Raw genomic sequence first — 12,682 nt, 5'->3', positions numbered from 1 at the left:
ACCCTCCTGTTTTAGTGTATGGTACATTGTATAGGTGGAAAACCTCCTGTTTTAGTGTATGGTACATTGTATAGGTGGAAAACCTCCTGTTTTGATTTTTGTGTTTTTTTTTAAATTTGTTTGTAGAAATCACAAAATCACAAATTTACTTTAGACATGACTCAAGTTTAGCTCTGATAGTCTCAGATACACTAAAACTATAAGCTACATCATTTTAGTTGGCCTGACACTTTATTAGGAAACTATGTCTTAGTGTCTGCATGTCTCTTGGTAGATAAAAATCTGCAACAGCTTCAGGTAATAATCTGAAGAACTCTGAAGCATTCCCTGCTCCCGTGGAATTCTTTACGTCTCAGAAAAAAATTAAATGAAGTTACTATTTGTTCCAGGATATTAAATATCTTTTCATCATCTAAACAAAAGACTCTTTTGAGTGTATTTTAGTATTATTTGCTTTTGCTCTTATTGAAAATATATTACAAGGAGGAGAATCATGCTTAACTAAAGATCTGGATAGGTTAAGCAAGATTTCATTTTTCAATTAATTTATCAAGATTTAATTATTAATTAGTATGAATAAATCAAATCTGACTTTAGATTTATACATATATTTCATCTATTCTTTACAGCTACTACTTCCTTACATTGGAAAAGTGAGCAATTACTTATATTAACTGTTTTTATGCATCTCTGAAAACATTCATGTGCTTAAAAATCTAATGATTCCTCAGTGTCTCAGGAATAATACACATTAAATTTTGCTGAAAAATCGTATTTATCAAGAAATGTCATTGCGATTTTTTTAACTGACAACATCACCAAAAATCATTATGTAAGATTCATATAAATGTATGTGTGTTTTTCATGAGTATGTCAAAATAACATGACTCCTTCCTGATGTGTCATGTTCTATAATTGCCTTACTATTTTACAGGTATGACATAATTTAAAATGCATTTTTTATGCATGTCTGCTTTTCTTTCTTATACTCAGGTTCTTTCTTTGGGAGCAGATGTCTTGCCAGAATACAAGCTGCAGACACCACGCATCAACAAATTTACAATATTGCACTACAGCCCTTTCAAAGCAGTCTGGGATTGGCTTATTTTACTACTGGTCATTTATACTGCTATCTTCACCCCCTACTCTGCAGCCTTTCTCCTCAATGACAGAGAAGAACAAAAAAGGCGAGAATGTGGCTATTCTTGTAGCCCTTTGAATGTGGTAGACTTGATTGTGGATATTATGTTTATTATAGACATTCTAATAAACTTCAGAACAACCTATGTAAATCAGAATGAAGAAGTGGTAAGTGATCCTGCCAAAATAGCAATACACTACTTCAAAGGCTGGTTCCTGATTGACATGGTTGCAGCCATCCCTTTTGACTTGCTGATTTTTGGATCAGGTTCTGATGAGGTAAGAGCTGCTTAAGAATTTTATTTTCTGAAAGACTGCAATTGTAAAAGTAAATCTAAATTAACTAGATAAAAAAGTAGTCCTACATCTCACAGATGAAATTCATTTACACCTGGAAATGTTGTAAAATGAAATGAAGACATTTTTCTGTTATGAATAATTATAATTACTTCTATATTTGCTAAGAGATACAAAAATACTATCCATGCTATAGCCAACAATTTAAATTTTTAAACACATCCACAGAGCATTTTACTCTAGTGCGTAAAATATGTACAGAGAAGTTTTTGAGTGCAAAGCTATCCAACATTAAGGCTGTTTTCTTTCTTACATCACTAATTAGGGTGTGGAACAAAGAGAGACTTGTTCTTTGTTCAAACTATAAAAAAGGGCACCTTATGAAATGCCTTTATCAAAAACTCTTTCACTTCCACCTCACATTTCAGAAAATATCAAATGCATATTGCTAATACCTCATAAAGTTGAAAAGCTTAAGTAAATATCATAAGTTTGGATGTATTGAGTACATTTTCTGAACAGTGGGTCCATAAAAATAATCAGATCTTCAAAGGAATCTTTGGGACAGATTCAGTTAGTGTCCCCATTACTTACCTATCACTAACTGTTATAGCACATAAATATTTATATAATGAAAAGATTCACAGGAGATATGTGCCTTAGTTTCCTTTCTGAGGCTTTGATAAAAATACATGGACAAAAAAACAAATTAGAGGATGATGGGTCTACTTTAGATCCCAGGTTCCAGGTTCTATTCATTCTATCAGTGTGGGAGAGTGAAGACTTGGGGAAGTTGAAGCAGCTGGTCAGAGTTACAGCCAAGAGCAGAGGAGAATGAGTAGATACATCCTTACTGCTTAATTGCTCTCTCTTCCCTTATACAATGATGCAAACCCAGGAAATGGTGCTATACACTTCAGGCTGGGTCTCCCCACATCAATAAATGCATTCAAAAACAATTCCCCTACAGACATACCTCAAGCCAATGAAATAATCCCTCGTTGAAGCTTTCTATATTTTATCAAGTTCACAATTTAACAATTAAAACTAACCATCATGGGAGGTATAAAAATAACTCCAAGAAATATGCTGAATTTTTTAAAAAAAAAATTAGTGCCCCAAAGAATTCATCATCATCTTTTGCTTGGTTTGTTAATTTGCATATTCCAAGAGAAAAAGATATCTCAGCAGATACATGCTTCCTAGCCTCTGAAGGCTTCAGGACCAAAGAATATTTGTCATCCAGGGGGAATTAGAACACTTAGAATTGTCTTTGTTTCTACTGAAAGGCTTGTCTAAACTGTAGATTAGTTGAGCTCAGGACAACGGAATATGATGAAGCCCTAGCACCCTTTCATCATCTGTAAAAGAATGCTAATAAAGTTATCTTCCTTGTTAATTTCTTATTTTATTTGGCATTAGAATGAAATAACCCCTATGAAAAAGGGAAAAAAAAGGCATTAAAGATCTTTTAAAGGTGATTCCTAATTTGGGTTGGAACTAAAACACAAGAATATAAAACACTTCATCATTCATATTTATATTTGAATTTCTTATAATGGGGGATACATGCAATTATATAACATGAACTTTTCCTGACGAACTAGAATAAAAATTTCACTGTTTCAAAAGTGTGAACACTGTGTATGAGTGTGTATCTGTGTATGTGTGTGTACATTAACTATCCATACACACACTAGCAGTGACTCAAACATTGAAAAACAAATGAATAGGCAAATAGACTATTAAGAAAAGTTATATTCAATCAATAATAATAAAAAAGTGTATATTTAGAAATATTTAGAAATGTTAGATTATTTTCATTTCAGTTACTACACATTTTAAAAAATGTAAAATTCCTTTAAAATATGTAGTTCAGATAAATCAGTACTACAGCAAAATTCTGTTGAATAAAATAAACCAAGGGACGGTTTAAGAGAGTCACATGACTGTAGAGTGAAATTGTCTGAGGAAAAGAGGGTGAAAAAAAGTGAAGAATTTGAAGCTTACAGAGTGAGGATACTCCTGGAACGATTAATAGATATCCCAATGTTTGGTTTTACATATGTAAATTACCAGCAAAACACTAAGAAATTATTTAGGTAATGCAATATTTTGTTGGAGACTCTTCTAGGTATCACAATGTATTCTGATCTCATTCTTCTAAGAGGTAACATTAAAATCTAATACTGTGTTTCCCATAAATTTTAGAAGTAAAATTAACTGCAAAAATATTTCATCTAACACTAGGCCTGGGAAGTTATTATTCCAGTTTTATGGATTAGGCCATTAACTGGCTTCCTGGACCCTACGCTGCCCATCATTCCTATTCAGTAGCACCATACCTTATCTCCTTCATCAACAAATGCTTACTGCGTAGCTTTCAGAGCAGCCAGCATTATTCCAGATTCAGAAGTCAAGCAGCTAGATTTGTTTCTGCTCTACACTCCCATAGAAGAGCAAATGCTGAAATGACACAAATTGGGTGGAAACAATAATATGTCATTTTCTAACAGACTTGGAGACTAGGGAAGGCCACTAAAAAAAAGACCGTTTGAGTTGAGGCTTACAAGAAATTTACAGTTGCCGGGCAGTGGTGGCATTTGCCTTTGATCCCAGCACTCGGGAGGCAGAGGCAGGCGGATCTCTGTGAGTTCGAGACCAGCCTGGTCTACAGAGCTAGTTCCAGGACAGGCTCCAAAGCTACAGAGAAACCCTGTCTTGAAAAAACAACAAAAAAGAAAGAGAGAGAGAGAGAGAGAGAGAGAGAGAGAGAGAGAGAGAGAGAGAGAAGAAAGAGCGAAATTTATGTCATGTAAGTCTATAATACAGAACACTTAAAAAAAAAACTATTTGGAGCATTTCCTCAGTTGACTGTCTGGGTTGGGATGTTAGAAGAAGAGCAAGCATGCCAGTGACAGCAAGGCTGAGTCAAAGTCGGTGATGAGGTGCTAAAATATGAGAACTAAATCACAAAGAAGCATAAGATCTGTTTATTGTGGCTTAAACAAGACTCTCTGGAATGGAACTGATTTTGATTGACATATAAAAGATTGCGTAGACCGTTCTCTGTGATGAGCAGTCCGGAGCAAGGGGCCCAGACTAAAGCCCAGGCTGTGATGTGTGGTGGATGAGAAAGCAGCATGGACACCTGACACCATAGAGATGTAGGAAATAGATACATTTATGGAAGGTTTTAAATGCCACCCTATCATAAATTGTTGGTTAATTAAATACCCATGAAAAAAATAAAAGTAAAATCTGAACTAACGATGATTCAAAACATAGTTTGTAGTTCACGCATTGAGTTATTAAGGTGGGAGTAGGGATGAGAGAGAAGGTAGGCTTATAAGCAACTTTCATAGATGGTAATGTCTTTATCCCGATGGTAAAATCATGGGGAGAAACAGGTGTACTGCGCAGGAGAAAAAAAAGTGTAAAGTGAGATGTTTTGGCCATCATAAGTATGAGATGCTTATTAGTCCTACAAATACAGATGGCTGGGAAACAAATTAGGCACCCTGTGAGTAACTAGAAAGACACGCATGAAAGAGAGAAGACAGTCTTTAAATTAAAAATTGGATATAATCACAGTAATGGGTGGTTTCAACGAGTCCTTTTCTATCAGAATTGCACATCAATTTCTGTGTAAATTTTTAAAAGAGTCTACAGACAAGACTTAGCTGTACATGCCCATGTATTGAACATATGGGAGAAGAAGGCCATCTTGGGCTATTTAACAAAACCTCATCTCAATACATACAAACATACATACATACATATATACATACATACATATATGCATACATGCAGGAAGATTCACATTTGGTGAACTTTAAAATCAGATTTTCTGTTTTAAGTTTTAGGGATAATTGTACTGTTTAAACATATGTAATGTGGTGGCCATATCTGGAATGCAAACATCCAGGCTTTCATGTTCTCGTGAAACTACATGCAAATATGCATAGGCAAATTAATGAAGATGTTAATTTCTAATGATTAAAAGTAGGAACAATTTTTGCTGAGCTATTTGAATGACTTTTTCTTACATGTTAGCATCATCAATTAACATAAAGAAAATATTTTTTTCTCACTGTCAATTAACTATTAATATCATCCTTTACCTGAACGTTAAACTATCTTATTTATAGTAAACTCCTAAATCTAATATTGTAACAATACCATTTTATCTGTAAAACACACATACTCACAATAGGTGGATAGCATGACTATGTGGTTTTACTAAAGAAGACACAATTACTCTTATTTTTTCAAACTAACATTACTTTTTACTATAATTAAACGTGATTAGTAATAACTAGATGCACTCCTTTACTGTTGCAAACATTTTGAAGAAAATGAGCGCAGGGGATTACTCAGCTTGCCTATATTATTTCTGTCTTGCTGTTGCTGGTATCATCTAGAGAGAGAAATAGTTCTGTGGTTCCTAACTTTGGCTTCCTCAAGTGTGACACTGCCACAATAATTTGCATCAATATCATTGATGCTGAAGGACAATATCATTCCCTTTGTCTCCACAAAATCAGTTTTGATTATCTGCTTCAGATTTGCCCATATTTGGATATCCATGGCGAATTTTCAAGACATTAACACTTAGGACCTAGAGAACTCGACTTAGAAACACACATCATTAGCTCCTTCCTCCCCTGATAATTAAAATTCTAGCTTTCAATTATTTGCTTTGTTGACCTCTGATTCATGCCTTAGTGATATTTTTTAAATGAATTGTAAACACAGGAAGGAAAGGTTTTAGAACCAAAATAACTAGAGGTTCTTTGAAGCAAAATTCCAATGAGAAAGTGCAATGTCTGCTCACAAAAAAAGTTTCACTCATTACGCTAACGAACTGTGGAGTGAACATACAGAACACATTAGTAGTCTTCTGTAGAAATTCTGATTATATTGTGAGCTGTTCTCCTTGCTTTTGATCTTTATAATAGATGCCATGAATTTCCTAGACATTATTATGCGAATGAGGTTTTGATATTTCTCTTGAAATGACAGAGCACGGCATAAAATTTTGTGTATATGCATGTCAACAATAACATAGCTATTTCTCTCCATTTAGATAATGTTTGGCTTGTATTTTACAGAAATTTTCCTTGACCTCCACTTGGAGCTTTGATCATGCCTCTCAACTCTGGCATGACATGTGACTTAAATACAGATGACCAATTGGAAAAGAAATTTTCTTTAAGTGAATCTTTTACATATCATTTATATGTGACTCACTAAAAATGATAGAGATTATATAGAATGCAATTTTCTTGGTTAAAAACTCAATTAAAAATTAAAAATTCAATTAAAAGGGTATAACATCCATACTTCTACATGTAATGGTTTATTTCTCTGTTAAAACTTACAATTATTTGATGCCCAGTTTCTATGTTACTGCAGTGATATAGAAAGGAATTTAATATTACAGTATAATAGATTGTTAACAATGATACAGTGTAAGTGTATCAATCATTAAGCTTGGAATTGAAAGGAATTCCGCAGCAAACTGTAGAATCATTTCTTTGGAATACATAGTTAGTAAAATCAATTGTGGAATTTGATTTGAATAAAGAAACAAGCTAGATAATTCCTCGGGATTCTGCACATATCCAAATACAGATATTGATAGTTTTAATAAACATGTCCTCAGAAATGTTGAAAAGTATTAGACAACTGAATGAAAAGGCTAGAATCTAGACAATTTTATCATTGAGCCGCATTGTTTAAATAATTCATTAAATGGTGTGTAAAGTATACATTTGAATGGGAATTACCTGGAATAAAATTTAAAGCAAAAATATTGAATATGGAATCTTGCAATTTTTATTTGCAAATGTTTCTGTATCCCCCATTCATTTATTTATTGGGAAGTAGGGTGGAATAATGCATTCAACTGAAGTTTCATTGATGCTTGATTCTGTAGTCCATCCTATAAAACCAAAGAGAACATGTTTATATTTCATCATTTATAAAAAAAATAATTGCTATAATTTACCTACATGTTAACTTTTTTAAGTGACTTTAAGTTCTCTAAGGACACTAAACATTTTTTAGTATAAGATTTTTATAAATACTAACAAAGTAAATTTAAAAATTTTTCAGCATATAAATTTTTCTTATTGGCAAAGCTTTCTCAATCTAACCCTACACAGACTTATTTTTAATAATACTAATCCTGACAGGAATTAACTAATTTCAGTACTTCGCAAAGTTTTACAACATTGAAGGAACATATTGACCAATTTATTATATGATGTTCATCAAAAAATTAATATACTTTTTTTATTCTGGTCTCCGATACATCATTTTTCCAAGTGTATAGTTGTATCTTTAATCAAAAAAGTCATTTGTTTAATGAGGAAACTTCATTTCCACCAATATCAGAAGGAATTAAGACCTTTAATAAATAATAGATATTTTAAAACAATATAATTGAATTATACTCATTATTCAAGAGATATAAATAATTGTATTTGTGAAGGAAAGCTGTCAAATTAAAAAGTACTAAACAGGACATTTAAAATGAAAATCTTATATAAGTAAAGTTTTTTTACTATTACAGTCTGGAAAAAATGAATATTTTTCAGTCAAAATGAATGAGCTGAGTTCTACATTGCACAGGTACTATAAAATGAAGTTTGATATTCTAGGACCTCTTGTTTCTGCCTTACTATAGCTCATAGGTAAAATTGGCAAAGTACCTTCCTTCACTACTGCAGAAGTACTTGCTTATTATCTATTTTTATCACCCTATTTATAAAAGTCAACAAAGTTTAGGACATGCTGAGGTTTTTTTTGTTTTTGTTTTTGTTTGTTTTTAATTTTTTTTGCCAAGAGCTACTCAGCAAGCAGAGATCAGAAATGTCCTGGCCTATTCTCTCAGAGATTTGGTGTCATCCCTTATCTTCTCTCTATAATCTCAGGCAAGACAGTATGGCAGTATGCACAAGGATCAGTAGCAAAGACAATCCAAGTGAGTTGGCAGCATTTGTCAACAGAAAAATGGCACAACATTCGTACAACATAAAACTAGCTCATGTAGTTGAGCTTGGGTAAATATTAGAGTCGTGAATGACTGTCAAAGGTACTGTTAATTCCACCTCTCCTAACAACGAAAGTGAGTCACAACTTCATCTCTCCTCTTCCATCCGGCTTATTTTTCTTCGACTCCCCCCTCCTGCCTCTCCTGTATCTCCTTCTGCCCTTCCTTTCTCTTATTATTCCTGTAATTATCAGGTATAAAAATTGTGAACGAGTCCAAGGCTTCTTAAACTTATTTTCTCTTAGAATATTTGTCATTCATATGTGATCATGTAAATTATACTGATTTATATTCTTGAAAGACCTTAGCTTCACATAAATTCTATTTTCATTACTAAGTAAATATAGTAGAAATTTTTAGAGTGTTCGAGGTGGAAACGCACAAGGGTATGAAGCCTACGCAGCAGATTTTTATTATTTTTATTATTTTCCTTTTAGTCTACTGCTTTACAACCCATTATGAAACTGTCAGTGTTCTGTAAGGAATTTACTTAATTTAACCTACTACCTGGTAAATCTCCATTATATTTAAATTATTTTTGAAACTTTTTATTCTAAAACCAAATAAGAATTTTAGTATTTGCACAATAATGCTTAACAAGCTCTGGTTTTGAAAGACACACAAACAGGCAGTGGTGTTAGGAGAAGAAATAAACTCAAGAGTCTGAACTGGGCAGACACGGTGAGACTGAGCAAATGGGACTCCTGCTGTAAGCGCCTGGCAATCATTTACCTAGATGAAGTTCTTGTCTTTCCAAGACCCATCCATTTTCTGAGGGCACCCTCATCCATGTTGCCAGGCTTCCATTTGAGATTCCAATTGTCTATGTGGTATATTTGGAAAGTATGTAAGCTCCATCAACACATTTTTTAATTAATTAATTTATTTATTTATTATGTATACAATATACTGTTTGTGTGTATGCCTGCAGGCCAGAAGAGGGCACTAGACCCATTACAGATGGTTGTGAGCCACCATGTGGTTGCTGGGAATTGAACTCAGGACCTTTGGAAGAGCAGGCAATGCTCTTAACCTCTGAGCCATCTCTCCAGCCCCCCATCAACACATTTTATAACATAAAGTTCCTACAAGTAGAAACAGAAATATGAGGAAATATTTAAATAGAAATGTGAAGATCTATCACTTATTAGATATTACCTACACCCGTGTAGACATCATATTTCCATTTATAAACAAAGCAGCTAAAGCCCGAGTGTAAAAAGAACCTGTCCAATGTGGCATACAGCTATCCACGTAGAACTTAGTTATAAGGCTGCCTGTTCGAAAGTCCATGTACATAACTGAACTTTCTGTTGTATTTGTATAAACAGGGACATTTACTTTACTTCCAGTGAACTCTGTAATGCTCTCTTAAATTCTGGAATTCATTGATGGGGCATGTGTCTTTAAAGATGTGAAGAGGGAAAACCTGTTTTCTGCGTTGCATTGTGAAAATATTAACTTATTTATTGGCACAACCAAGATGAAAAAAGCTATAATCCTGTTATGATAAGTCCATCCAAGCTAGGCAAAGTCCTCCTACTTTTGGAGAGTTCCAATCTTACAGAAATGAATTCAAGGGAAACTAAAGTATTTTCCTTTGCTTGACTGTAACAAAGGAACAAAGAGAAGATTTACTACAATGTTTCCATTAAAAGTTTTCCTGTATACTCAGTAATATTTTTTCACTAAATCAGTATTTTTATAGCAATGGGGTGAGAGTTACTCTGAGTGCTAGTTCTTCAACTAAAACATTAGCGTTCTTCACACACTTGGAAGTACTTTGTAAAATAAACACCACAATAAAGAGATATAATGACTCAATAATTGATTGGTAAACACCATGTTACTATGGAATAATTACATGCTCTGCGAATTATATAGTACTTCTAGTTGACATTATTTAGGAAACATAAGAAATGAACTTGTAATTTGTACTTATCAGATTTCGATTCTTAACAACCAGTTAAATATCCTGTTATTATGTAAAAGTATCCTATCATTAAATACCTGGTCAGCAACAATCATGCAATTAGTTAACATGCATCATACTCCAAAATACAATTGTGATGTCATCAGGATACCAAGAAACGATTTATGAATTTGATGCATTCAGGAGAAAAGAAAGAAAGAGATATTTAAATATAGATTGTAATTCGTGCATGCAGGTATCCACCAAGGGCTCCTAACAATTACAAGAAAGCTTGGCTGACTCCTTCATATCGCTCAGGTGTTTTCAACTTCATCACAGCCTAGTTAGAAAGGTCTTTTGGGGTCTTCCTCTCTTGTGATCTCTACCACAAACTATATTGCCAAATAGCAATTATGCAATAACCATAACTAATGCTAATCCCAAGATCTCACTTTTCAGTCTCCCTGCCAGGAAATAGCAGACTTTTTTTTTTTCTCTTCATTAGAGGAGATCCCTTGTCTATATAATTGTCTGTCTTTGTTAGAGAGAACTTTATTCCTGCATTGTAATTATGGTGCGTGGTACGTGGTAGACACACAATCAACTCCCTGGACATTGGTTGAGGAAGGAACACTTTAGTAGAGCATATTGCATGAAAGTCACTTTTGTAGACCTTGTGAAATCTGATGCTCATTCCATTGATTTTGCATGCCAAGACATTGGGTTCCAAAGTCCCATATTTTTCAAAGTGGAATTAATACTCTTTGGGTGAAGAACTAATCTTCATACTTGATTCAAGTCTTCGTCCGTTTTCCCATTTTCTGTTAACAGTTCAACCTTACAAGAACATACCTTGAAACAGCTGTTTCTGACCATTCGCATTTATTTCCACAGACGACAACATTAATTGGTCTTTTGAAGACTGCGCGGCTCCTTCGTCTTGTGCGCGTGGCCAGGAAGCTGGATCGCTATTCCGAATACGGCGCCGCGGTTCTTATGCTCTTAATGTGCATATTTGCCCTGATTGCCCACTGGCTGGCTTGCATCTGGTATGCGATTGGGAATGTAGAGAGGCCCTATCTGACTGACAAAATTGGATGGTTGGATTCCTTAGGACAACAAATTGGGAAACGTTACAATGACAGTGACTCGAGTTCTGGACCGTCCATTAAAGACAAATACGTCACGGCACTTTATTTTACCTTCAGCAGTTTGACCAGTGTAGGATTTGGAAATGTGTCTCCCAACACCAATTCGGAGAAAATCTTCTCCATTTGTGTCATGTTGATTGGCTGTAAGTAGATTTCCTTTTTTTTTTTTTCCTGTTCTCTGTTAGGATAAAGTAATAACACAAAATTGGTATTTCTAGAACATAGAAAATAAAGCAAGATTCAGAAACTGTGGCGATGGTAGGATTACACATGTGTATGCTATATTCCATAAAGTATAAATTTTCTTAGTGAAGTGCAGAAACAAAAATTGTTTTCATATTATTTGCTTAGAACTAGCTTTAATATCAATATAAAATATACTCATCACTTCGGGATCCCAGGGTTAGTTCAGGATGTGTCTCATCCTTGTCTGAACCTGAGCAGCCTCTTACTATAAAAGAGTATCACGAGTCCTTAATATAAAATAGTATCACACTGAGGGCTCTGTTGATGGCTCGGTGGTTAAGAACACTTGCTACTCTTGCCTAGATGCTTGCTCTTAGCACACACACAACCCCCACTAACTCTAGCTCCAATCTAATACCCCCTCCTGGCCTCTGAAAATATAAGACATGCACATAGTGGAAATAGATTCATGTAGGCACTCACACGCAAACATAACAATAAATAAAATCTGAAAATTAAATTTTAAAAATAGTATCACAAAATTGTCTTTAATCCAAAAAATCTTCACGCGTATATTAAATCACTTCTAGACTACTTGTATTTCCTACAGCATAAATGTATAAATCTCACAAAGAAGAACAGATGTGTGCAGTATAGGCATAATTTTTTGAAAATATTTTTTGTTCATGGTTGGTTAAACTCTCAAATGTAAATACAGAAGTCACAATTTCCTACATTCAATGAGGCTTTGTTTTTACCCTAGAATATCATGGCTGTAAACTGGAGTGATGTGCATAGTTAGTCTGCAGATCTAGAAAGTATAGTTCATTCATTGTTGCATAAAAGTGATTATAATTTAGAACTAATAGATATTTTCTGATTCGAGTAGCGACCAAGTTAAGCTGGAAAATAGAATTCCAGACATAAATCTTTCTC

The 12,682-nt window shown here is 34.0% G+C and overlaps 1 protein-coding gene across 5 annotated transcripts in view; it reads left to right on the top strand.

Annotated features, from left to right (window-relative positions):
* The window catches only part of Kcnh7 (potassium voltage-gated channel subfamily H member 7), a 427,553-nt gene that overhangs the window by 349,364 nt on the left and 65,507 nt on the right, over positions 1–12,682 (top strand). For all 5 annotated transcript variants that reach the window (XM_026778717.1, XM_026778715.1, XM_026778716.1 and 2 more), the window contains 2 exons: positions 994–1,419; positions 11,304–11,703. In XM_026778717.1, coding sequence (XP_026634518.1) covers positions 994–1,419; positions 11,304–11,703 — 826 coding nt within the window. The remainder of the gene's footprint in view (positions 1–993; positions 1,420–11,303; positions 11,704–12,682) is intronic.

Source organism: Microtus ochrogaster, chromosome 4 (assembly GCF_000317375.1).
Source record: "Microtus ochrogaster isolate Prairie Vole_2 chromosome 4, MicOch1.0, whole genome shotgun sequence".
Classification (NCBI taxonomy): domain Eukaryota; kingdom Metazoa; phylum Chordata; class Mammalia; order Rodentia; family Cricetidae; genus Microtus; species Microtus ochrogaster.
Note: the sequence above shows the minus strand (reverse complement) of the source record. Positions and strands in the feature narration are given on the sequence as shown.